At 43.4% G+C, this 27,940-nt stretch overlaps 1 protein-coding gene across 6 annotated transcripts in view; it reads right to left on the bottom strand.

Annotated features, from left to right (window-relative positions):
- LOC142590642 (deoxyribonuclease TATDN1) overlaps positions 1–27,940 on the bottom strand; it is a 103,848-nt gene that overhangs the window by 32,989 nt on the left and 42,919 nt on the right. For all 6 annotated transcript variants that reach the window (XM_075703010.1, XM_075703012.1, XM_075703007.1 and 3 more), the window contains exons 4-6: positions 27,368–27,431; positions 26,151–26,303; positions 11,054–11,226 (exon numbers count right to left, since the gene is read on the bottom strand). In XM_075703010.1, the coding sequence (XP_075559125.1) occupies positions 11,054–11,226; positions 26,151–26,303; positions 27,368–27,431 (390 nt within the window). The remainder of the gene's footprint in view (positions 1–11,053; positions 11,227–26,150; positions 26,304–27,367; positions 27,432–27,940) is intronic.

Genomic DNA, 27,940 nt, shown 5'->3' with positions numbered 1-27,940 from the left:
TCGGGTCAACAAACACCGAACTTTTTCTAAGTGCGAACGCAGCCACTGCAAGAAGTATCTCAAGCCTCCACAGCGTTGCACCTGATGTATGAAATGGAGTATAGCAACGCTAGCAACAACGCGTTTCCGCATTTGTCGTAAGGCTATCCGGCTACGCTAAAACTGTTACCAGACGTTAATGGCTGCTAATGGTCGCCTGTGTTCGTGCAGACGAATGCTGCACATAACGAGGGCATGTTGGGCGCCCTTGGCTGTAGGCACTCACGCAGCACAGAAGGAAAGAACAGTTTACGAAAATCGCAAAAGAAAACAAACGTGAGCGGCGGCGGTGGCAGATCTCTCGTAGTGTCGTTCAGTTGCTACCCGAGCTTCCAGAAACTGAGTCAGTTTGGTGCAAAGTTAATATTTCCTTGTCAACGTTAGTAATAGGTGTAATATATCGTCCTCCAAATTCCGATTACAATGTGTTTCCTGCTCTGAATGATTATATCGCAGCACATAGATGAGATAACTACAAAATGGTCTTGTGTGGGGACTTCAATTTGCCATGCATAGATTGGGCTTCACTCGTATCAACTGGTCGCGACAAAGTACAGTGTGACATGCTTATTGACATAGTAGTTTCTTTCGATTTTTCACAAGTTGTCCAGTCTCCTACGCGTGGTGACTCGTTGCTGGATCTTGTGCTTTTGAATGAGCAGTTGGTTAAATGTGGTTTCGAATGTGAAGTCGGTGATGGTCTGTCTGATCACAAAGTAGTCGTTCTTAAATTGAATATTGCACCTGAATGCAAAAGACCAGAATACAGCATGATTACTGACTTCACTCGTGCTGATGATGTCATGATACTTGGTGCTCTGGCGTCACATTTTGATGATTTTTTATTTAGTAGTGAACACAGCTGTAATATTGACATGTTGGTTGAGCGATTTTATAAAGTTGTGCATGACTGTCTGTGTAACTTTGTGCCCAAGAAGTGTGTTAAAAGAAATCCCAAACATATCTGGTACAGCAGGGAAATTATCCAACTTATCCGTCGCATAAAGAGACTTCGCAAGCGATGTAAGCCACAGCATATAAGTGATGGTGCGCTTCTAGTTTCCGTGAAAACGGTTCTACGAACCAAAATGCATGACGCTGGGAAATTTTATTATGAGAACACACTAACAACATTCATGGAAACCAACCCACACAAATTCTGGAAAACAATTACTCCGTCTGGTCGCTGTTCTTCATCCTTTGTTGTTAATGGTAAACTATATGTTCTAACCCTTCTGTTATCTCTGAAGCTTTTAATAATTATTTTAAATCGGTATTTGACAGCGACAACGATTCTAGACCGATGTTTAGTCTAGTTACTGAATTGCCAGCCTTCCCGAAATTGGATATAAGTTATAATGGAGTTCTGAATCTTTTGTTGCAAATTGACACGACTAAAAGTGCTGGAGCTGATAATATACCTAACATGTTCCTAAAAAAGTATTCTGAGTGGTGCGCCCGGTACTTGACTGTTATTTTCCAAAAATGCCTCCAAACTGAAACCGTTCGACAAACCTGGAAAATAGCTAATATAGTACCAGTATTTAAGTCTGGTAACAAACAAAGCCTCTCCAATTATAGACCAATTTCGTTAATATGCACTTGCTCCAAGGTATTGGAACACATTATTCATAAACATATTGTCTTGTACTTGTCTAACAATAATGTTCTGTCTAATAAACAGCATGGTTTTCGGGCTGGGTTTTCTACTCTCATGCAGTTAATTGAATTCACGCACGATATTGCATCATGCCTAAATCATCGCGGTCAGATGGACGCCATTTTTATCGACTATTCAAAAGCATTCGATTTGGTTTGTCATAGTAAGCTCATTACCAAACTTGGTGCCTTTTTCAAGGGAACTCACGGCGTCCGACTAATAGGCTGGATTAAGGACTACTTGCGATTAAGATCACAGTTTGTACGTTTAATCACTCTCAATCAACATCTGTCCATATAACATCTGGCGTCCCGCAGGGATCAGTTCTAGGACCACTTTTATTTCTCATTTACATTAATGACGTCGTCCAGATAACTAATACACGTCAGTTAAAATCCGCTTATATGCAGATGACTGCGTTCTGTATTCAAATATAAATAATGCATACGACCAGCTTATTCTAAACAATGTGTTTTCTTCTTTCTGTGATTGGAGCAACACATGGTAGATGAGGTGAAATTTTAGCAAAACTGTATCGATGTCATTCACTAACAAGAAAAATCCTTTTCGTTTTTCGTACACTAACAACACACACCAGCTAACGCACGTGAACGAGTTTAAGTACCTAGGTGTAACATTCTGTTCAAACTTGAATTGGTCTAGGCATCATCTAGGCGTCACTGGGCAAGTTGTCAAAGGTTGTTGGTATCGTGTCCCGACTGCGATATTTCCTACCGAAGCGTGTTAAGCAAATGCTGTACAATGCACTGTTTTCTTCAGTCGTTAATTACTGTATCTTGGTCTGGGGCACCACGTCATTTACCAATATCAGACGGCTGCACATGCTTCAGAAGAGAATTGTTCGAAATATTGTTAATGCTTCGAGATTTGAACATACCGCACCGATCTTTGCGTCACTTGGCATCGCCCCCCTTCCCCAACTGCATGAAAATTTACTGTTAAGGCGGTATAAAACAAGTATAAGACAGAATAATACATTCATGTTAGACTTTGCAATGTTGAAATGCAAGGAACTTAAGTATGCTACCCGCACTGGCCTCACGTGGTTTGTGCCTAAAACGCGAACGAATTATGGTCGCCAAATGCTTAGATACATTCTTCCACAGACGTTAAATAACGCGCTGTGAATTGATGTTAATTTATGTACTGCTGACACTTATGTCATAGTGCTTTGTGCTTGCTTTTGTTTTTGCCTGTAATGTTCAAATACCGTTTCATTTGTGTCAATGTTGTTATTGCATATGCTTTACACATGCTGTATGATACACTGCGATACTGTTGCCAAGTCATTGTAGGGTGCGTCGACCTCTGTCAAGCCTTTCTTCTGGCTTTTTGTCGATGCACCCAACATCCTCATGACGATGTTGAATAAAGAATTGAAAAAAAAGGAAAAAAAAAAAATAAAAATAATAAAAAAAATATAGATTTAACTTGCTCCAAGGCACTCAGGAAACTCGGGTTCTTAAAACGTACATTAAAAGATGCAACCAAAAACTGTAAGCTGACGGCGTACAAATCTTTAGTAAGGCCTGTACTTGAATATGCATCGGCGGTCTGGGCGCCACACTCCGCTAAAGATATTATTAAACTTGAAAATGTGCAGAAAAAAGCAATAATATTTATATATAAACGTTACGACCGTCACTTCTCTCCCACAGTTCACGCCCCCACGTTATCACTTGACACACTTGAACACAGACGAACATGTGATCGCATTATCCTACTTCACAAGATTATCAACAAGCGTATTTATGTTGACGCCCCCTTCTCTTTCGCCAGTTCTTCAGCACGTGTCACGCGCTGTTCCAACCCGCTTAACATCGTGCCGTTTATGCCGCTTTTAGATAGCTACCAATTTTCATTTTTTCCTTTCACAGTTGAATTGTGGAACGATTTAGATGGCACGTTACGTTAAATGTCTGTTGATAATTTTGTGCGAGAATTGCCAAATCATGTATTTTTTTCATGACACTGTACTGTTTTCTCTGTAAATCAATACACTCACATTTGTATAATCATGCACTTTCCTAATATTGTTTATGTATAATCTTCTGTACCACTCCTGCAATGTCCCAATTCATGGGATAGCAGTATTTGTAAATAAAATAATAATAAAAAATAAAGCGCAGGACGGAAAGAGGCATGCCAGCACATGCCAGCACGCCGGTCCGGCAGCTCGGTCCCCGCGAATTACGCCACTCTCGCCGGTTCTCTCCTCTGGCAACCACCTCACCCGGCGCTCCGGGAAGCGTTGGGGGCGTGTCCGCGGGGGTGCTTTAGAAAGCGATTTCCGCCCCTTATATTAACAAAACGAAGAAAAAAATTTCGGAACCGTAAATTATTAGGTCTGCATGCTCTTCCCAATCCCAGCAATTCATGGAAATTGAAAACCGTTTCAGCTTCCCTTTAAATAATATTGAGGGCATACATACTGAATCTGCTGTTACCATTCAGGGGCATTATAAGGAAACTGTACTGAAAAATTATAAAAGAGACATTAGGCTTTGCAATAATTGCAGTCAAACTTCTTACATGAGTTACAAAGAAAGAACATTATTCCACACTATTAAACATAAAAGGCATGTCAAAAATGGAACCACAACCACCAGCAATGGGTCTAAAGTTTCTGCTCCCCTACTTTTTGCTTCCTCAAGACAACACAGACAGCTTTCCTGGGGACAAAACTGTCATCTCCACCTACTGTCGCTACCTTGGCTATTTTTTGCCATCACATATAGGATGCCATAGACGTTTCACATTTTCAAGATAATGAGACTTCATATACAAAGTATCTGCAGGAAGTTGTGCGCAGATGGACATTAGGTATGACGCAAAGAACTCAGCATAACCAAAGGTGTAGAGCACTGATCCTGTATTCACAACACTGTTGAGGGGTTGCAAGCTCAGTTTTAAAAACTCGGTTGCTTCTACAAAACCGTCCTATGACAAATCACAAGTCAGTGACTTCATTGAACAACTGGAATCCGGCCTGCAATAGATCACTTCTTTCTCTCCCCACTGCCCATGACACTGCCAGAAAAGGAAGACACGAAGAATGACCAGCTGAAATGTTGCCACTTACGTAATGCTGTTCTCCCAACATTTTAAGGTGAATGAGCTAGTTAACAGGGAACATGGGAACGTGAACCTCTCGGGCTATATTTCTAGTGCTTAGCACAGAAACTTGGAACAAAGCAGACAAAAGCCAAGTGACACAAAGTGCTCGTGTGTTTTGACTTTTGTCCGTTTCATCCCAAGTTTCTGCGTTAAGCACTACAAAAGATGTACCACCAAGAATGAAACTCTGTTACTCCCACAATGCCGTTACCTAAAATGTACAAGGGCATGGCAGCGACAGTTGCTTCAAAATGCAGATTGAGGTGGCACATTCACAATGGCGATGGAATTCAACAGCCTAAGCGGCATTCAAGGTACACATTACGGCCATTATTCCGTACTTTGCCACACTAAGTGTCCCAGCGACAATGGCCACGCCCCATTCATTCTGGTGAGGATCCAACACTGCAAATCTTTCAATATTGTCTGTTATCGAGACAAGAGGCAGCGACTGTTTTCACCCCTACAACTTAGCTGCTTCAAAGCCCTCTGCCTTGCTTTGCTATCCTTTACACCGTCATGCAGCTACGGCATAAAAAAATGGAGAAAAGAAACCATTGGTGGTTTGCACGTAAACAAAATACAGTCAAACCTCGATATATTGAACATGAATATATCAAATTATTGCGTATATCAAACACTTTCTATATGACCTGGAAAATTGCATGCATTTTTTATTTTTTATTTCGAACGGGGTTGGACATAAAATGGGTATATCAAACTCCGCTGTCCCAGACCACGTGCGCTTCGTTGACAACCGATAAGCTTTCCCGCAACAGCCTCGAAGATAGCGGTGGCGCGATGGCCGTTCCCGACTGCTCACACATAGATCGCGTCGAGAACGCCATTAGAATGTAACGGCGTACACACGTGCTGGCTTGGCTAGTTCGATAGCGTCAATGACGCATTGCATTTGTCGCACTGACCCCTCCTCGGTGCCACGCTCTGCGCTTGCCATGCCTCGCAAGAACTGGCAGTTCGCATCCACAAAGACAGTGCGCACTCACTGGGCTGACTCATCAAAGCATTTTGAAACACTGTCAATAACAAAGTATTCAGTGGCGTCTGCCAAGGCATCCTTGGCAGGCACCACTGAATACTTTTTACTAAGCGCTCCAAACAACAATCCCCTATCGCACCCTTGGTTCATTGATTCATTTGCAGAAATTTCTGACGTGTCTTTTACGTGACTTCATATATTGAATTCTGGCTATATTGAACTATTTCGCGATCACCACGCTGTTTGATATATAGAGGTTCGACTGTAATGCTGCAGCTTAAGCAATCTTCACATGCAAAAATTAGCCAGCACAAATGGGCTGTATGCCACCTATGAAGCATAGCAAGCATTATCATGAAAGAAGTGAAAATACAGAAAGCCCCCCCCAAAAAAAGAACAACACGACCCAAACAAATGGCAAGCACAATGCCATGAAAGGTTTCCCTTTGATAGCACTGTCATTTAAATAAAGTTTCTGGGGTGGAGACTGTGTCTTGGAAGTGATGCCGAGCCACAGCCCTCTAATACCCCTGTCAGACAGGCTAGTTTAGTGTCCCTTTGAGCGAGTGCACATTGTTGTTGACGCCATTCGCAGGCTTTCGCACGGAAAGGTTTAGTGACACTGCAGTAGAATGCCCTTGCCTAGCACTGCGATCGTCTAAGCGCATAGCCTCAATGCTCAGTAGATGGTGGGCACTGGTTCTGGAGCCAGTTGTTTTGTTATTTCATGTGTTCTATGCACCCCCATTAACAAAATGGCAATTCTACCTTTGCCAACAAAATCCGCATTGTTTTTCAGGCACCGACACTTCTCTGCTGTCATGCGGTGCATCGCTTAGGTGTTGGATAAAATGCTGTCTGGTCTTCGCTCCTGAGAAATGATCCGTGTTGGGGCTATTTTGCAACTGCAAATGTTGGCTACAGTAACAAGTAGGTATATAATGTGCTGGCTGATTTATCGATCAGCAATGCCATCAATTCTAAATGAGACTTTCCTTTCTCATCAAGCTGCACACCACCACAGTGACTCTCACTGCAGTGAATTGCCTTTGCTGAAAGTGTCACTAAATTTGCCTATCTGACTCCAGGACTGTTAGCAGGAGCATGACAATACATTATCCTTTAATGGAGAGTAGTGAGTGCTTTCTCCTCACTCGATGCAACTTAAATTGGCTACTATTTTTACTTGCCTAAGACCCCTCGGTATTTCTTGTAAAAATCTTTGCAAGGTGTGGCTCTTACATGAGTTGCGCATATGACTATCGTATAAAACAGCGGAAGGTGTTGCAAATGATGCACAGAATAATGCAAACACTGGCTGCCCACATACTTATTGCAGATTCAGCACCACCGATCAAGTTCCACTTCATTCCTCATCAGTCCTGCTTCTTGAGCTTAAGACCTCATTAGCACACTCCATAAATTGCTTCCTGTGCAGCTGCATGCACAGTGCCTGGTAACATTGCTGAATTTTTGTTCTTAATATTAGAGCTCAAGACCTCTTACGCGCTAAATAAGGTAATTTCAACATATGTATCGTGCCCATGCCATACCGATAATAATCCCCACAAGGATCACGATACAGATCATGCTCATGATCATGTCCTTGTGCAAGTGTTTCTAGGAAGAAACTTCACAACTTTTACGAGGACATGATGTCAATATCCAAAGGTAATGTGTGGCCTAAGACAACAAGGTCCAAATTCTTAATGATCCAGCTTTGACCGGAAAACCACTAAATTTACCTCTGTTGGTATAAATGTGCAAGGGCTTCAACTTCAGAAAATATTGTCGCAGCCTAGTAGAAGACGGGAAAGCCGGCGTAGAGGACGTATGGAAGCACTTTATCAGAGCAGTCAACGCGACGTCGTTGTCGACTCTGTTTTTCCACTCACGCGCTACTTCAGCGTCGTTCTCATCGCCTGGCACATACCCGCAGTGACCATATAGGATGTGGCATTTGCCCCCCCTTTGAAAAAAAGAGGCATCGTCCCGATGCACCAACGTCCGAAGGCTGTGCACAGACGGTGCAAAGTTGAGGTCATGAGGAAATGTATGGCTTCATACGAAGCACATGCACAACCTCGGGCAGATGCCGCCGGCGGTTGGAGCAGTTATGGCTGGCGGGGACAACTTCATAATTAACATCGCTGATGTGGCGCAGAACTGTGTACGGGCCAAAGTATCTTCGCAGGAGCTTTTCAGACAGCCCGCGCCGACGAATTGAAGTCCAGACCCACCCCTGGTCACCGACGTTGTACGTGACGGGTCTGTGTCGAAGATTGTAGTGTCGGGCATCGTATTCCTGTTGTTGTGTGATTCGCAAACGCGCAAGCTGCCTGGCTTCCTCTGCACGTTGAGTAAACTCCTCGGCACCAGTATCGTCGTCACCGCACTCGTGCGGCAGCATTGCGTCCAACATGGTTGTCACTTCGCGTCTGTAAACAAGGTTGAAAGGCGTCACGCGTGTTGTCTCTTGGCGAGCCGTGTTATATGCAAATGTAACATATGGCAAAATCTCGTCCCAGTTCTTGTGGTCGACGTCGATGTACATACTCATCATGTCTGCCAGACTCTTATTCAGACGTTCTGTCAGCCCATTGGTTTGGGGATCGTAAGCCGTGGTCTTTCGGTGAGTGGTACCACTTAGTCGCAACACGGTATCCAGAAGCGCAGCCGTGAACACAGATCCTCTGTCTGTTATGACCACTGCGGGAGCGCCATGCCTTAAGACGACGGCTTCGACAAAAAATCTTGCTGCTTCGGCTGCTGTTCCACGTTGGATAGCACCTGTTTCAGCGTATCGCGTAAGATAATCCGTGACGACGATTAGCCATCTATTTCCAGCAGTAGACAGTGGAAACGGACCTAAAAGGTCCATGCCAATTTGTTCGAACGGCGCTTGCGGTATCTGAACAGGATGCAGCAGTCCAGCTGGCTTGCCGGGTAGGGCTTTGCGGCGCTGGCAATCCAGGCATGTCTGTGTGTAACGTTTCACGATCGACGCAAGTCTCGGCCAATAGTACTTTAGCCTAATTCTTGCTAATGTCCGAGTGTAGCCCAAGTGACCAGCGGTCGGCTCGTTGTGACAGGCATGTAGGACTTCGTCGCGAAGAGATGCGGGAATGACGAGTAGGTAGCTGCTGCCACTAGGTGAAAAGTTCTTTTTATATAGAACGTCGTGGCGTAAGCAGAATGAAGGCAGCCCTCTGACGAATAACCGCGGCACGTTGCCTGTTCTTCCCACGAAACCACGAAATTTACCTCTGTTGGTATAAATGTGCAAGGGCTTCAACTTCAGAAAATATTTTCAATAGAGTTAAACCTCGATATAGCGAAGTATATTACTTTTCATAACCTCTTGTCCATAAAACACCGTATATTTATAACCTCAACATAACAAGGTGTGTTTGCATGCGATTTCAATATAACAAAATTTCACTGCCACCTCAAAGGAACGCCGAGATAATAAATGGAAGCTTCCACGTATGCAGATGGTCAAATGATTGAATTAGAAGTGGCTGTTTGCAAACGCAGCTTTCAAATTGTATGCCGCGTGACAAGAGCAAGAACCGAACTGGAGCCACATCATGTTCGGTATAAAGTCCAAGTGCAATAACATCCTATCGTGCCCTGCCCACTTCGTGCTTTAGGTGCGAGTGAAAGTGTGTGAGGGTGAGAAAGGTGGTGGCTTCACACACCAGTGCCGCTTCCCTGTGAGAACAAAGGGAAAGACGGGGAGGGAGCAAGCTCGCAGTAACCCAATCAAGTGCGCACGAGGAACGAGGCGAGGAGTAGGTTGGCGCACGTCTCCGCCGCGGCTGCGCAAGGCTGTAAGGCCAACGGAGAGCATATGCAGCCGTGCTCCCTATTTATAGGCAATGTGCCGCGTGTGCAAAGAGTTGGTGTGCTGAGACGGCATGGCACTATGTAAGCTGTCTTACCGCACGTTTAGTATCGGAGGTTGCATAATCTCGAGTTTCAGTGACTCGTTGAAGCGAGAGGCAGACGAAACATAGGCTCCGCGCCGCCGGCGCTTTTCATGATAGCGTCATCCCGGCATGGCCGATGTTATCAGCCGCGGGGGCGGAGTACTCCGCACGGGAAAGGCTGGCTGACTTCGCTTATCAACGTGGCTTGAAACGGTATCATTCGTCACCGGCTCCCGAATTCATCAAAATGAATTGTTTTTTTATTTATATTTGTTTTTTTTATTTCCCAATAATTCACAAAATACAATGGCCCCTTTCCTTGTAAGAAAAATCGATCGGCAACTATACTTATTTGCATAAAAGGTCGAATTTCAATATTACAACATTTCGATATAGTGAAGCAAAGTGCTGACTGCGGTATATCAATCAACCATGTGGCAGCTCTTACAGTTGCACAGGTTTCCTACACCGTCCCTTTACCATCACATCTACCCTAACGCCTTCACACCGCGCTGCAAAACACGCCATGCGCCACGCGCAGATTTCGACCACATTATCTGGGCATGTCCTGCAGCACCACGCACCATCAAACCACAGCCCCAATCCTACATTCAGAATCACCATGCCGGAGCAGTGAGAGGCCTTGCTGCTCAGTGAATGTCTGGAGGACTAACTCTGGGTAGTCCAGTTGGCCCCCACTGCCGCCGACACTTAAGGTGTGGCCACTGCCTGAGGAAGGGAGGCTCCAGTGGGGCTAGCTTCCCAGCTCCCCCGCCTCCATTAAACCCAGCAAGGACTTTCGATAAAGTTTTGTCTCTCATCTCTCACACCCTGACTTTACCTTTAAATTTTTTGAATTATTTGAATGGGTTATGCTTGCAAAAATATGGTAATTAAAGAGTGATTCAGCAATTTCTTGTTTATTAGACGAATATACATTTCGATTTCTTCTGTAGTGTCCACCTCTTTTGAGCGTTCCAGCCAATGACTAGAATTAAGCTATCTGCTGCAGGCAATTTTTAAAATATTTTGTGTAGTCTGAATAATTGAAGGGAGGCTAAAACTGCGCTAGAAAATGAGGACAAGTGAAAGAAACACACAACACACCACGAGCGCAGTGGTGTTCCTTTCGCTTGTCCTTGTTTTTTCTTGCAATTTTAATCTCCCTTCAAGCATGAACCAAGGAGCCCTCAAGAAGGTCCTACTGTAGTCTAAATAAATACACTCGGTACAGTCTCTCAAGGCACAGACAGCCCAAGTCATGTGAAGTAAGGTGGCACTGACCACGGCACCAGTGAAGAGGCCCCTGTTGCGACTGAGAACGTCCAGCAGGTCGGGTGCGGCCTTGCGGCAGTGCAGGAACAGTGGCAGGCCTCCGCTGGGGCGCACCAACTGAAGCTGCAGCTCCAGGTAGCGTAGCTGCGTCTCACGGTCACAGAACTGCAGCCGCTCATAGTCTGCACGCAACACAATTGGGAAACAACACTGTTACCCACAGAGTTTCTTACAATACAACCTAGTGAGAAATCTGGCACCACTGTCAATACATGTTTCATAACGGGCACAGAGCCACCACAGTTTTTAAAACCCAAGATGTGAAAGCTTCAGCTTCCGCATTACAGCTGAACATAGCTTAGCCTAAAAGTGAAAGCAATGCAAATAAAGCTTTCTTCGAATGAAATGTTAATTTTACGCAGATTCCACACGTGTGGGAATCCAGTAACCTTGTGGTCGAGCAAGCTGGTGAAACCTCAAGGCTAGACACATGGCTAAAGGAGTCCATGAAACGGTTAGAATAAATTTTGTGTACACGTAGCGTACAGCTACAGTAAAACATTCGGGCCACAATTTAGGTGAAGCATCTGATATTAGGAGAGCTACAAATATTACAAGTTACCCTCCTCCATAGCCATGCTTTTTCTCCTCAACTCAATCACCGATCGATCGAGGCAGCTCTGCCTTCACTGGCTCTGTGTCACGATGCGACGTCGTGACGTCCGCTTCGGTTGCCTTGGAGCCAGCGCGTGAGGCCTCTCCGCTAGCTGCCTGGCAGCCCAGCGAGAGCTCTGCAAGCAGCGTGCATCGCAAACGTTCTGTCACACCGCCGAGCATGTCCAGTTTCCTGGTAAACACAGGCAAGCTGGGTGTTTTGACAAATGGGTGGAGGAGTAACTCTGCACACTACTACCACTGCAATGAAGGGGCTTTAGCATAAATGTCAGCACCCTGAATGATGCCACCAGCTGGTGGCACAGAACTAATACAGTCAAACCTCAATATATCAAACATGGATATACCGAATTATTGCTTATATCGAACACTTTCTATATCACCTGGAAAAAGGCATGTGTCTTTAATTTTTTATTTCGAACAGGCTCAGACGTAAAATGGATATATCGAACTCAGCCACCCTAGACCACGTGCATTGTTGACAGGCAGTGAGCTTTCCCGCAACACTCTCAAAGATAGCGGTAGCACGATGGGCGTTCCCAACTGCTGCGCACTATAACTGCACACATCAATCGTGCCGAGGGTGCCATTCGAACTTAGCGGCGCACACACGTGGCGGCTTGGCTAGTATGACGACGTCAACGACACACTGCATTTGCTGCACTGACTCCTCCTTGGTGCAGTGCTCTGTGCGTGCCGCGCCTCACAAGGAATTGCGGTTTGCATCCATAAAGACATGCGACAGCACGTGCTTTCTGGGCTCACTCATAGACGCCGCTTCATATTTTGTTATTGACAGTGTTTCAAAATGCTTCGATTGACGGACGTGGAGATTGCAGCAGAAATAACGGCCAAATTAAGACGCTGCCAAGGTTGATGCCGCAGGCACTAATGTTGCCCTGCTCTGGACTTGAACTGAGGTTGCAGGTGCTTTGGCCCTTCTACGCCACAACCAGCCTATGGCTTGTGGATCTTTTAAGACTATGTAGAGGACTCAGGTTTAACCACATGCCTGCCAATAAGAAGCAGACTACGCTGTTAAAGTACTTTCAGCCAAATAAATAAATACTTTGTGTGAAGCTTTAAGTGAGTATTTACTGCACCACAATTGGGGCATGATCGGGTATCGTTTGGAGTGCGCATTCAGTTGTGTCGCACGTGATTAGCCTAGACCGCGCCGACTTCACGCGGGTGATGAAAGTGGCACATCCTATGCTAATTGTGTGTGGCGCAATCGACCGTGCACTCCCGGCTGACAAAGCCGATGCGGCCTAGGCCAACTGCGCACGGCGCAACCGAATGCACACTCCGAACAATGATTCGCATCCTTAGTTCATTGCTCGATTTGCAGGGTCCTTGGTTCATTGACTGATTCACAGAAGTTTTTGAAGCATTTTTTACATGATTGTATATATCAAATTCTGGCTACATCGAACTATTTCGCGATCACTGTGCTGTTCGATATATCAAGGTTCGACCAAGTGTAGAACATTTTGAACATTTAAAGAGACATTATGTTCATGATTAGGCTGCTGCTGAAAATTTACACAAGCAGCAATGTTGAATACACTTGGTTATTGCTATATTAGCTGTGTGTTTGTCTAGTTGAACACTGTGCCAGCAGGTGGCGGCACCCTGCAGGCTGCTCATGTTGGCACCTCTGCCTATCTGACAACTGCATTTACTGAAGCACTGAACATGCTAAAACTCTCTATTGTGGTAGTAATCCTCTAGCGTGAAGTGACAGCCACAAACGCATATATCCTGCCATTGATCTGGTAACATACTGTTTGGATACTGATCAGGTACTCCGCTCGCCTGTTGCCTTGCAGAGGTACACGGTGTCGGAGCTTGACATGTCGCTAATCGCTAGATTTGTAGCCCACAACGCAGCAAGAGCAATTCGTGGCCTTTATGAAAAGAAACCACAGGACTAACACTCACCGTGCAGCAAATGTCAACATGGAGCGTGTTGTAACACAAGCAGACGGCACTTGGGGCCCTATAACGTAAAACTACCCAATATGTTTTTATTCCATTCTCCTGACGTCAAACTTGCATAACTGCCGACGCAAGCATCGGGCGGTCACCCCCAGGTTGTCTGAACAGACCAATCAAACGCTCTCCTCATTCATAGGAGGTCACTTTTGTTTGCTTGAAAATCGAATAACATTGCCTACACTGAGCGGCTCGTCTTTTGTAATTGGCTGACAAGAGGCTAGGAGCATGCTCAAGTGGAGAGGGATTCGATGGGGCCGAGCCACTGCACTGAAAATTGATAACCGGATGAAGAGGGTGGTGCCGGCGTCTGCAATTGGGCCGCTTTCCCTTACTTAGCTAGTGGTGGCTGGTCGAAAATTCTGGCGGCATGCAATGGAAGCTTACAAATGACGCTAGAACAGATTGCTAGCAAAGAAGAATTGGGAGAACGAGGCCGTAAACGTGCCAAAAGTGCTCGAAAATGTTACACGGCCACGCAAAAAGATTTATTATACGCAAATAAACCTATGCTCTCTGGCAGGTGCGAGTAGCCAGTGCCTGAGCGATCGGCGGCAGCCATATTTTATTCCTTTCGGAATGATGCTGCCTGCGACTATTCAGAAGAAATTCAGCTTTGCTCGGCATATTAATGCGTCTTTAACGCGTACACGTCACTTTGACGTGATGTGTTTTTGCGGTTTTGTGATGTTGCATGACAGGCAGGTGATGTGGGTGCAACCCGAGAACTTTTGACCAACTGCGGAGGGCTGATTGCAGAATTGGAATAGAAAAGTTTCGAGTAGATTTATGTTATAGTGCCCTTGCTGTCTGTCAGAAGTACTTGAGTGTAGTGATAAATTGTTGTTGTGTATTCTCTTTCTGATACTTTCTTTTACAGAAACAAATTAACAAACATTCCAACTACTATTGCGAACAACATTTGATCACCATAACGTTGGATAAGTTATCGATGATGCAAGCTGCGTAGCTAATCAGATAGCTCGCCAAACTGACATCAAATGTGCGGGCTACGTAGATTGTAATTGAGATGCTGAAAGCTCAGGGGAACGGTGCCACTGCCATTGGTAGCGATGCACATTTTTAAAATCTTATAAATTACACACTGTACGCAGAGCAGTTAAATGTGCCACTTGACGATTAGAAGATCCTACCCTATTGACTCAGCATGTTTGTACAATATCGTCAAAATCATTTCAGGGTCCCATTAAGGCATAACAAACAACTGGATAGGGACATTAGAAGAAGACAGATAGTCTTTCCGTTGCCCCTAACCTGTCCTTCATTACAGTTTAGGGACCACATCTAGGCTCTGGGAATTAATGTAAACAAAGCTTTGGTAGATTGTCAGAATGAAACGGCACCTCTCAATGAGAGATGTGTAGCAGTCTCTAGAAACCACACCATATAAACCTTCGAATGCCACAAAACTCTTCTGCGAGAGCATATCTATGTAACAGGAACTTTAAGACAGTGATGTCCTCCAAGGACTGGGCCTGGCCATGGGCTAACATTAAAAATGAGACATTTGACTAACAATGAGTATCTACAATGAGCCATGCTTATCCTGACCTCTCTTCTCCTTCCCAAATGAGCTTTTCCTTCTCTTTTCCAAATTATGATGATGCAACGAACATGACAGGATCACGACATCCGACCACATACCTAGTGGCCTAAGCTCTTACACAACTTGACCTACTTGGTCAGTGTAAAATGTATGACGACTATTGCAATTTTAATTTTTTCATTTATACAGTATTGTTTTTAATTTGCTGAGAAATTCTGCTATCAGACACGAGACAGGAGGGTCTCAGGAATATAGAATTTCCATAACCCTGACATGGTTGAAAAATCGCCTCAGTACCAGCTTAATCAATCAAAACCAATTACCTAAACAACCAATCAATCAATCATTTAAACCAGGGGTCTCCAAACTACGGCGCACGCTGGACCTGGCTCGCGGATGCCTCCCAACTAGCCCGAGGCTGGCGGTGGTCCATCCTATGATGGCTCGGCCCGCAAAGCCTTTGCTGCAATTCCACCTGGGAGCAGGACTTCTCCACAAAACCTTGCGCTATTTCCTTGCTTCCTGGGAGCTGGCTTCACTGTAGTTACATGATCACGTCACGACGGTGCCTCATCTGAGGCTGTGCCGAGGAATCGGGAGCCTCACGCCACCATGTCAGAAGACGCACCAAAGTTTTCTCGACTTCACCCAGGCGCGCTAGAATGAGAGAGCTTTAGCCCGCTTTTGGCCCTCGGAACTACAGCACATGTGCCATGCCCCAGCTAACACTAGCCAAGCTGTTCAAAGAAAAGAAATATTTAAAATACATGGTGCCAGATATTATCTTAGAACCTATCGTGTTCGGTCGTCAGACCTCCGATGACCGAACAATGTAAGTAAAATTGTGTTTTGCACACTGTTCTTTGAATCTTCTTTCTTTGATCAGCTTGGCTAACATTAGCTGGAACACCCTTTAAAGCTCCTTTACTCACTCCTGTTATTGTAGATGGTACAATAACAGGAAAGGACAACTTAAAAAAATTTGAAAAGACCGTTTACATACCTACTGTAGCGGGGCAACCTAAATTCTGCAACACACGGGCGGAAATTTATGGTCACTCTAAAAAAATTGCAGTAAATTTTTGTGCAAGTGGGTCACTCGGATTAGTTTAAATCTTGCAAAAAAGAATGACCCAAGGGGGTCGTATCTGGCGAAAAAAATTTACCCCTAAAGGTTTACTATATGTTGCTAAAGCTTTCATAATTATGTGAAATTTTTTTGCGACTTGATGCATATTGTACTTCATGCCTTGTTGGGGTGCTGTCACACATTGTCATTGCCATATGTGTGATTTCAATTCATCTCCCGTTTCCTGTAACTATGGAGGTTCCTGTGCACCCTAGAAGGCCTTTGATATGCCTGATGTGTTCTATGTAGGAACTATGGGCACATTGTGGGCATTACGTAGATATAGAGTTCTCACATAGAACACTTGCAACCACCTAGCTCTGAAGTTTTCAACCCCACTTAATGACTTTTTAGGGCTTAACAATTTTGTCGATTCATTATTTAGTAATTAGTCGATCAGTCACAAGTAATTATTCAACCAGGTTAATCGACCCAACCATGCAAAAAAATTAGCTTAGCGTCCAGTCAAAGATGTTTCTGCGCAACTAATAATATCCTCGAGTAACTTGTCTTCCTACAGAGTAAGGTATCCATTGCGGTATTGATTATTGGTCATAAAAAAACATACCGCAAACTATAGCAACTGACATAACTTAAGAGTGCAAGAAAAGAAAACCTACATGGCATGAAAGAAATAAAATAGACACGAGACAAGGGGGAAAGTGCTTTTTAGTAATACATGTATAGCAATTAAGGCTCCGTGTTTGTAATCACAAAGAAAAGAAAATGGGGTGGCTTTTCAAACGGGTAGTCGCACAACATTTCTAACTAATTTTATTGAGTAAGCTTTCACTACAACTTACACAATTATTTTTTTTTTACTGTTGACTGTAAGAATTTAAACATTGTCAAGCATAAATAGCACAGCACACAGGACAGAGAGCAAGACAAACCAACAAGAGCACTCTCTGCCCTGTGTATTGCACTGTTTTACGTAGTTCCTTCCATTCTCGTTTCAGTGCTGTTCAAGCTTGTTGAAAATGTCTAGTGTACTTAGCCGCGTTCACGGCTGTCTGCTTATGTGCAGTTCAGAACCAAGTTGTTAGAACCATCTGTAAATCTGTAATGACGCACTGCTACCTATCGCAATCAGTAAAACCCGTCTATCACACATAATTCAAGGAACGTTTTAGGCATGTAGGGTTTACAAAAAGGGCTTAGACTGACACTACTGACATATCTTGCACTGACTTTCTAGTGAGAACACCCAAAAAATAATCTAAACTGGACAAATTCTTAACACCTGTTTTAGTACTCATCTACTGGATATACATGGTGTTTTTAAAAAAGTGGACGAGATTTCCCCTTCGTAAACCTACTTACATATGAATTTGCTCATATCTATCTCGCAAACATATTCAGGCAACTTAATACACAACTAGATGTTAGCACTGTACAATTCATAACATAATAAATGTATAAGAATTTATCTGCAGCAACTTTTGAAGCGCGCTGCCGAAACATGCTTGCTTAGATGCCCCCCTTTTGCAATCGAAGCGAAGGCATGTGCACATTATTCTTTTAACGTGAGCACCTCAAGGGCACCATTTCGCAGAAAATCCGGCGTTGGACTCTTCGGATTTGTCCCTAAGCAAAAGTGTCCATATCTACTAAGGTATATGTCTTTGCCAGCGCACCTTAGTCACACTCGATGGATTGGCCTTCGACATGGCACAAGATTTGTTCAAGTGAATATTTCATGCATGGTTGTCCCCCTGCGCGAAGTGTTCAAACCATGCCTTACTGATCACACCACCTCTAGAGGACAGATGCGTTTGATGTACATAAGAGGCATAGCGTACCATTCCTGATTCGATGGCGACTGGGTCTGAAAAGACTTATTCAATGCCTGGGACAGCCAGATGCAACAATAAGCCGCCTATCGCAGAAAATTCAAGGGCGTTTTTAGGAATGTAAAATCCGCTGTGCAGGTGTTCTGCACCATAAGGTGGCCTCGCCACCTACAGGGTTACCTAACTGAGCTATCTCGGTTGCTATAGTCAGAAATTCAAATCCTCCCACCCCTCTATTCTTCTTTTTTCTTTGTTTTTTTTCCTTTTCCTTTTTTGTTTATTTTCCTTTTTTGAGCAGAGATAGAACATTGAACTTCCAATGTGAAAGTCGTAAGTTAGAATCCTCCTCCAGTCAACTACATCTCCAGGCTTGGAGTGGCGCCTGACATTGGCAAAAAAGGGAAAAGAAATGCCAAGCGCCAGTGGGACTATACTACTCCAGGTGGAACCAAATCAGAAAGGCCCACGAAGCTTCAACAACACACTCCTCCACCAGAACAGGAATTGGCCTCCCTGGTGCAGTACATGGCCACTACCTCCCGAATGACTCATTCGATTAACCAAGGGCCCTCAGTACCCAGCAGCTGCGAAGCACCTGAACAAGGTGGCGGTCAGACCTGTAATGCAGCAGAGAGTGCTAAGAATCTCTGTACCCGGACAGGCCACCAATGAAAATTGACCTTTGCAACCTTTAACACCCGAAGTCTGTTGAGCGAGGCTAGCTTAGTAGCACTCTCTGAGGAACTATCAGGCATTGTTTGGGATATCATCAGCCTTAACGAGGTTAGAACTGGTGAGGCTTGTACAGTGCTGACAAATGGCCACGTCTTCTGCTACAGAGGACTTCCACATAAGAGAAAGTATGGGGTAGGATGCCTAATCTGTAAGGACATAGTGGGCAACATTGACAAATTTTGCAGCATTAATGAGAGGGTAGCAGTAGTCATAATAAAGCTATGTAGGAGCTATGGAATAAAGGTAGTAGAAACCTATACTCCAACCTCCAGTCATGATGGTGAAGAAAAAGAACAGTTTCATGAAGATGTTGAATTGGCAATGAAAAAACTGAAAGCTCAGTATACTGTAATAATGGGTGACTTCAATGCAAAAGTGGGGAAGAAGCAGGCTAGTGAACAAACAATTGGCAACTACGGTGTCGATTCTAGCAACACTAGAGGAGAGATTCTGGTAGAATTCGCCAAAAGGAATAGGCTCCGAATAATGAACACCTTTTTCAGCAACAGCAACAGAAAGTAGACCTGGAAACGCTCTATTGGTGAAACAAGAAATGAAATCGATTTCATACTTTCTGCCGATCCCAGCATAGTGCAAGATGTAGAAGTGTTTGGAAGGGTAAAATGCAGTGATCATAGGTTAGTGAGGTCTAGAATTTCTCTCAATATGAAGAATGAAAGAGTGAAATTAGTCAAGAAGAAACAGGCCAACCTAGACGCAGTAAGGGTAAAAGCAGACCAATTCAGGCTGGTGCTTACAGGAGGCATACATGAATATCTTGGATAATATCTACAGAGATTCCACAGCTACCTTGATTCTCCAGAAGAAATGTAGAAAGATACCTATAAAGAAAGGGGCAGGCAAAGAGACACAATCTCTCCGATACTATTCACTGCATACTTTCAAATTAAATTTAAATTCAAATCAAGTTTATTCATTACAAACAAAGAAACGGTTACATTTTCGTTTTACAGACGAGGGTCCCAAAGTCGAAGACTGTAACCGGGACCCTCGGTGGGTAAATATAAGAAATCAAATTACATAGGTGGCAGGACAGAAATAAAATTTATAGAATGTACACTAACAGAAACGAAGAGCTCTAGTGCAACAACAGAAAAGTGATTATGATTACAATGTACAGTACTACTAACAAAAAATAAAAATAATATCGGCGTACAACAGAACCTTTAAATTATGTAAAGAAGGAACAGAACGAAACAGAGAAAAATATGATCGGCAGGCCGAGATGAACATGAAGTAAAAATATAAGTGTGCTAGAAATATACATATACAAAATTTCAACAGACACAAAAAACATGAGAATACATAAAAAGAAGCATTATGAACAAAACGACTAAAGGCAACAGCAAGCATGTGAACAGCAAAACATAAGAGAAATAGTGATAATAAATAAAACATTTGGAACCATAATTGCGTCACTGCGTCAAAAGAAACTCTTTAAGGGATTTTTTGAAGGCATAGAATGATGTGAGTGATTTTATGTTTGATGGTAAGTGATTCCACAAGGATATGCCAGCGAAAGATGATGTTAGTTTACCATAGTTGGTACGGACACGAGGCAGTAAAAAATTTCTGTTAAAGGCAAACCCAGTTCTATTGTAGTTATGTAAATCATTTAGGTTAACGAATTCGTAAAGCAATTGGTTGTTAAGTAACTTGAAAAATAAGATTGTTAAATTATATTGAAACAAGTTCACGGTCGTTAAAATGAGGTTTTGACAGAGCAAAATGGATGCATTTGACTGACAAGCACTGCTAGTAATGATACGAATTGCTTGATTTTGTAAATGCTGAACTGATGACAGGTGGCAATTGTACGTGTTGCCCCAGGCAGCGATTCCATAGTTAATATGACTATGGATAAAAGCAAAGTAAAGTGATAAAAGAGCCTTGCAAGAAAAGAAGGCGCATGCTTTTATTAGAGCACGAATGCCAAATGCCGTTTTTTTCTTAATATTGTTAACGTGGGAGTCAAAGTTGAGGTTAGCGTCCAGGGTTGCGATCGGAGATGGTTGTTCGGCGTGTTCGTTCAGTTACCGGTGCGCGCGATTGGCCTACTCCGCGCCGACGTCGCCAGCCGCGGGGCGCGGCCACGTTTTTGCTGACGTCAAAATGACGACATGCTCCTGTCAATCATCCTCCCACCGAGCATTTCGTCTGCTAGGCGCCGAACCCGACGGGAGCTGGGAAGTTTGGAGCGATCATACGGCTTCGCATGGCGCGTCTGGTGGATTGGATAGGATTCAACCGGCGGCTGCGACATGGCACGTTTGGATCCAATCCATAGTTTAATTCGAGAAAATGGCGCTTCTGTTGGGAACTTAGGTTGTTGCGCTGGCATTTCTAGAGGAAGGAGGAGAGCGGGTGGCGGTGCGAAACGCGTTTGAAGAAATGGTGGAAAGTGCATTCCAGCGTTGTTTCTGTTTCTCGAAACAAATAATTCATTGGTTGTACAGCGAAATCGACCCCATCACCGGTGCCAGTGAGCCACTGGAATGTTGTCGCGGCCTCCTGAAAAGTGCGCCACTCTTCCCGTCGTTTCTTTTTCTTTTTTCTTCTCGCTGTGCGCGACGCCACCTAGGGACGACGCAAAGAAACTAATAGTTATAAATTGCAGTAGTCGCACGTACTACTATTTGAAAACGTGTTTGGGCTTGAGAAGAAAAAATATATTTTTTAGATAAAGATTTCATTCATTTGGAAGACAAGAAACATTTCGTTTTGCAGTATACTGTCTGCAAGCAGGCGACAAACGACGGAAGCAAACTTCCGGGGAGGTCACCGCTTCCTGATTGGCTGCTCTCTCCGCCCCGTTGTCACAAATTTTGCATACTGCCACTTAGTGACGTCGCAGCAACCGAACAGAACGCGTATCGAACAAAATATCTCCGATCGCGCCCCAGGAGAACACCGAGGAATAGAACCAAGTCACCGGGTGGAATTTGATGAGGACCAAGTGTTAACGCTAGTGGAGTAGTTCGGACCCTGTGACCACTATTAAATATAATATATATTTAGTTTTCTCTGGATTAATAATTAGGTAATTACTGAGACACCATTCTATAACGTCAGTTAGCGCAGCATTTAACTTTGATGTTAATGAGATTAACGATGTGTCTGATAATGATATGGTGGTGTCATCGGCGTATAAAACGCAGTGAGATGAATGTAAAAGGTCAGGTAAGTCATTAATGTAAATAATAAATAGTAATGGACCAAGAATGGACCCCTGGGGTACACCTAAGTTAATTATTTTAGTTTGAGAAAGGGCACCCGCTACAGAAACCACGTACTGCCTATCCAACAAATAGCTTTTTAATAGAGTTAAAGCGGGACCAGTAATACCGTATGCTTCAAGTTTAGTGAACAAAATGCTGTGGTTAATCGTGTCAAAAGTTTTGGTGAAATTCAAAAAGACAGAGCCAACGAATTTACCACAATCTATAGATTTCTTAAAAAAATTGGTTAAAGAGAGCAATGCTAAGCAAGTAGAACTTCCGGAACGGAATCCGAACTGACAGGGATTAATTATATTAAATTCTTCAAGGTAGTTATTTAAACGTTTAACTAATAAATGTTCAATAATCTTACTTAAAGACGAAAGAGTAGATATTGGTCTGTAGTTAGAAATTAGGTCTTTGGTACCCTTCTTAAATACGGGAATAAGCTTAGCCTTCTTTACACATAGAGGAAAAGTGCCAGATTCGAAAATGCGATTAGTTATGATACATATTGGTTCAGAAATAATATTAGCAACTAACTTTAAATGGCATGCGCAAATGTTATCTAAACCTGGACTTGTGTTTTTAAGGCTACAGATTGTTAAATACACCTCTGGAACAGTAACAGGGGAAAGAAAAAATGAGTGAGGTAACCTAGACAAGGTTGGCTGAGTGACTGGGTTGTTATTTATTTGTGTCAGAGCAAAATAGTCGCTAAAGGCATTGGCAACATGAGTGGGCTCGCGGTATGTTGTACCATACAGGTTAATTTTAGAACATTGTTCAGGCGTAGAAGATTTATTCATGAATACGTTCAGAAGCTTCCATTGCTTTCTTGGATTATTGCTGTGTTTATTAAATTCATTATCATAGTAGCGCCTTTTAGCCTGTTTAAGTAGCGTGTTAAGAACATAACAATATTTTTTATAACCCAGAGCCAGCTTAGAGTTAAAAGGTTGCCGCTTAGTTTTCCTGTATAGGTTATCTTTTTTCCTTAAGCTGGTCAGTAATGCGGACGTCATCCACGGGTTGCAGGCATACTTATATTTATTCTTACACCTAACGGTCCGGGTGCTTATTGATACGGCATGTAAAAACAACGCAGAGAATTTGTCAACTGCTGCTGCCGGATCTTCCAATAGATTGACCTGAGTCCAATTAGTATTGCTAATGGTATCAATAAATGTATCTTGATTAAATACTGATGTACTGAAAGAGATGTTGGGGGTTGGCACTAGACTGTTAAATGTAACGAAAATGGGAAAATGATCGGTTATATCAGTAGGCACTACTCCAGACACAGGGGACGGTGTTATGTTAGATAACGCACGATCAAGAAGTGTTTGCGTTCCGTTATGGCTACATCTGGTATGGCGGTTAATAAGCGACTCGTAGCTATATCCGAAAAAGCAGTCCGAGTAGGCAGAATATGCGCTGGTATTTGTATCGAGTAAGTTGATGTTAATGTCGCCAATGATTAAAACATTCTTGTTTTCGAATGATAATTTGTTAAGTATGACGTCAAGAGCAAGTAGGAAGTCAGTGACAGAAGATGATGGGGATCGATAGATGAACCAAGAATAAGATTTTTCCGATTATGTGCAAAGAAAGGTTGTTCAGCCTCAATCCAAATAGCCTCACAGGAACGAACATTTATTGAAAGATCGTGCCTACGGGTATAAGTGACGTCCGAAGCAATGAAAATAGCAGCACCTCCATGATTATTAGACGGACGATGATAGTACTCAGAACTGTAAGATGGAAAACCGTATAAATTGAAATCGTTGTCAGAAAGCCAGGTATTCAAGCTATTAAACTGGGAAGGCTTAGGAGTAAAGATCAATGGCGAATATCTCAGCAACTTTCAGTTTGCAGGTGACATTGTCCTGTTCAGCAACACTGGGGACAAATTACAGCAAATGACTGAGGACCTTAACAGAGAAAGTGTAAGAGTGGAGTTGAAGATTATTATGCAGAAGACAAAGATAATGCTCAATAGCCTGGCAAGAGAACAAGATCTCCAGTCAGCCTCTAGAGTTCGTGAAAGAGTATGTCTACAACCCGCTGTGGTTGCTGAGTGGCTATGGTGTTGAGCTGCTAAGCATGAGGCCGCGGGATCAAATCCTTGCCATGGCGGCCGCATTTCAATGGGGGTGAAATGCGAAAGCACCCGTGTACTCAGATCTGGGTGCACGTTAAAGAACCTTAGGTAGTAAAAATTTCCGGAGTCCCCCACTATGCAGTGCCTCATAATCAGATTGATGTTTTGGCACGTAAAACCACACAAATTTTTTTTAGAAGTATGTTTATCCAAGTGAATTACAGGAGACCCTGATCATGAGAAGGAAATAGACAGAAGAATAAAATTGTGTTGGAGCACATACGGCAGACATTGTCAGCTCCTGACTGGAAGCTTGCCATTATCACTGAAAAGAAAGGTGTACAATCAGTGCACTTTACCAGTGCTCATATATGGAGCAGAAACTTGGAGACTTACAAGGAAGCCCAAAAACAAGTTAAGGACCACACAAAGAGCAATGGAACGAAGAATGATAAGCGTAACATTAAGAGACAGCAAGAGAGCAGCGTGGATCAAAGATCAAGCAGGTATAGCCGATATTCTAATTGACATTGAAAGAAAAAAATGGAGCTGGGCAGGCCATGTAACACGTAGGAAAGATAACCAGTGGACAATTAAGGTTACAGAATGGGTGCCAAGAAAAGGGAAGCGCTGTCAAGGACAACAAAAGACTACATGGGGTGATGAAATTAAGAAATTTGCATGCTCAAGGTGGAATCAGCTGGTGCAGGACAGGGGATAGGTTGATGATGATCATTGGCAATGCTACACCAAGTGTCCAACGGTTCTACACTAGTGAAACATAAGCACTATGGACTAGAATCAGTACGGAAGTTGCAGTAACGACACATCAGAAAAACAAAGGGCCATTTATTTATTTATTTATTTATTTATTTATTTATTTAAATATACCTTATAGACCCAAAGGGCACTGAGTTAAGGGAGGTTTCATTATTACAATGAAAGGTTAAGAAAACTAGTAAGGAACAATATTACAAAGCAAATTAACATCCAAATGCAATGCAACAAAGTAAACTGCCAAATACAAAACAAGGTTCCAACACAAGTGAAAAAAAAAAGAAGAAAAAAATGCAATAAAACAGAATAAGCCTGCGAAAAAAGAACTAAAAGGGCGTTTGACTGCAAGTGAAAAGAAAATGCAACAACAGATGACAAAATAAGAAGATTAAGAAATTAAATGATGAATCCATGTTACAGCACTACTGTATTGCAAACAATGTACCTCATGCTTGTGACGAAACGTATTCAGGTTATTATCAGAGGCGATAACATCTGGAAGATGATTCCACCTGCGAATGGCTTGTAGAAGTGTGGATGGGTTAAAAGCATTCGTGTTTGTAAAGAATAGCAATGCTTCCCAGACCTCCTCAATGTCCTGTAGATATCTGCATGGTGCAGACAGAATATATGTGAACAAGCAAAAAAACTTGCATGCTGCTGGAACATGAGGACAAGCCTGTTTGTCACAACGAATATTTAATCTTATTCAATATCAGTATATCCACCAAGACGTAGCAGTAAAAGGGAAATTATAACCCTAATGTGGTTACTTCATTCCCTTTATGGATGTAATCCCAGAAGGTCAACGCAACTAATTAAAATAAAGAGTTATTTGAATGAAGCAAGTCAAAATAATGAAATGCCGTTTTTAGTCTACGTCCAGTACTGTCACCTATGTTAAATAATTTTATTGATTAATTTTTTTATTTAAGTATACAATTCAACATTTATTTAAGTGTTTGTTATTCGGCCCACAACACTGTCACTCGTTGCCAATCTGGCCCTCTGGCCAAAAAGTTTGGAAACTCTGACCTACAGCAACCAACCAGCCAACCATATGTTAGCACCTCTTGTAGACTGCCTCACCGAGTCCCATCTCGCCCAGGGCAGCCACCCTGCCGGCACCCTGCCGCACCAGCCCTGACAGCTGCTCCAGGTAGCGGTCAGGTGGACCATGTGGACCCTCAAATTCCCCACACCTGGTTGGGTGGCAGCCGACCGTGCTCCACAGCAGGCCCCCTGCATTGGTAGGGGTGGTACGTGCACATGTACTAAGAGACAAGAAGGCAACGGAATGGACCAGAAAGCAGACAAATAGAGCCGGTATTCATGCTGAGATAAAGAGGAAGTTAAGCACATTCTGGTAATGTATGTGTGTAGCAGACAGTCAGTGGTCTTTCAGAGTAACAGAATGGGTGCCTATGCTATTCATTAAAGTTATGGAAAGTAGGCCAGAGGTCACATTCTCAGTCAATCATTTCACTTCTGCATGATGTGACATCTCGTGCGATGCCTCACTGAAGCAGCCAGTGCTCTCTTTGGTGACTTAGCCAATCAGCACCTACTGGAAGCTATATTTTTAAATGTGGCCAACTAAGAATACCATTCCAGGAGACAACACGAGGCTTTTGTCACTGTGTTGTTGCAACAAGCAGCTCGGCACAATGTTAAGTTCCGGTAAATTGAGACACTGGGCGCCAGTTGCAAGATGTTCAATTAATTTTGCGAGCTGTTGTATAGGAACATTAGCAGTGTTGTGCTGAATAGTCGTTCATACACCTCCTTAATCAAGAAGCTTAAAAGCCATCATGCTTTAGTCCGACATAAGCACACAGCGACTTCCATAGTGGCAGCCATTATTGATGTCCTCACGTACCTTTTACTCCATGTGCACCAGCAGTAACTTCCGATCAGCATTAGTTTCATCCTAGCTTACTCAGACAGTGCTATCACAGTCACTGCCTTGTGCTGGTGCATCCAGGGAGTCCACATAAGAACGATTCAACTTTGCAGTGCCAGAACAATGCTATGATTATGAGGTACACCGTAGTGGGGGCTCTGGGTTCATTCTGATAATTTGGGGTTCTTTAATGCGCACCTAACTCTAAGTACATGAGCATTTTTTCATTTCACCCACGACCGGAATGCAGTCACTGGACCAGAGATCCTGTGACATCGAGCTCATTGAAACCGCATAGCCACAACGCTACCGCGGCGTGTGAGGAGCCCATGTCGCAGGGCCATTGCCATGATGGAAACCTTAGCAACCAGTGCCGTGCATGCTGAACAGGCGAGCCACTTGCCGTGGGCGCTAGCCAGCTCCAGAGCTTGACGGCTGTCCTCCAGGCTGCCTCCCGTCACCAGTATCTACGTAGGGCAACAAGAAATAGCACCGGACTTTTACCATGCACGAGAAGCAAAATTGGATTTCCAAATTCCTTGTGTTCCATAATGTTGAATTGAATTATTCATTTATGTGCCCGAAAACAGCACACAATCAGCCTTCTAATTTTGTGCACAATGAAGAAAAAGAGGCACAAAAAGAGATCATGAACAAAATTCATGCAACTCCGAAGAATGAGTCAACACTGTTTTAAACCCTTTTCAGTGTCGAGTTTTTACAGAGGTGACACAATCCCCAGCACCTGGCATTTTTTTCTTGGATACTCAAAAACGAGCACATTTGTTCATTTTTCGTTATGCAGAAGTGGAAAAGATGGCATGCATAATGGCAAATGCTCTCTTAATATAATCCTCACATTTCTATCTGACAAAAGGAATAAAATGCGCAGCAGACAGGAAAACATCACTGCACTTCGGATTTTTTTTAGAAGTCTGTGTCAGAATCCGATGAGGTCAAAGTGTCTTCCTCAGAT

This window comes from Dermacentor variabilis, chromosome 8, assembly GCF_050947875.1.
Source record: "Dermacentor variabilis isolate Ectoservices chromosome 8, ASM5094787v1, whole genome shotgun sequence".
NCBI lineage: Eukaryota > Metazoa > Arthropoda > Arachnida > Ixodida > Ixodidae > Dermacentor > Dermacentor variabilis.
Note: the sequence above shows the minus strand (reverse complement) of the source record. Positions and strands in the feature narration are given on the sequence as shown.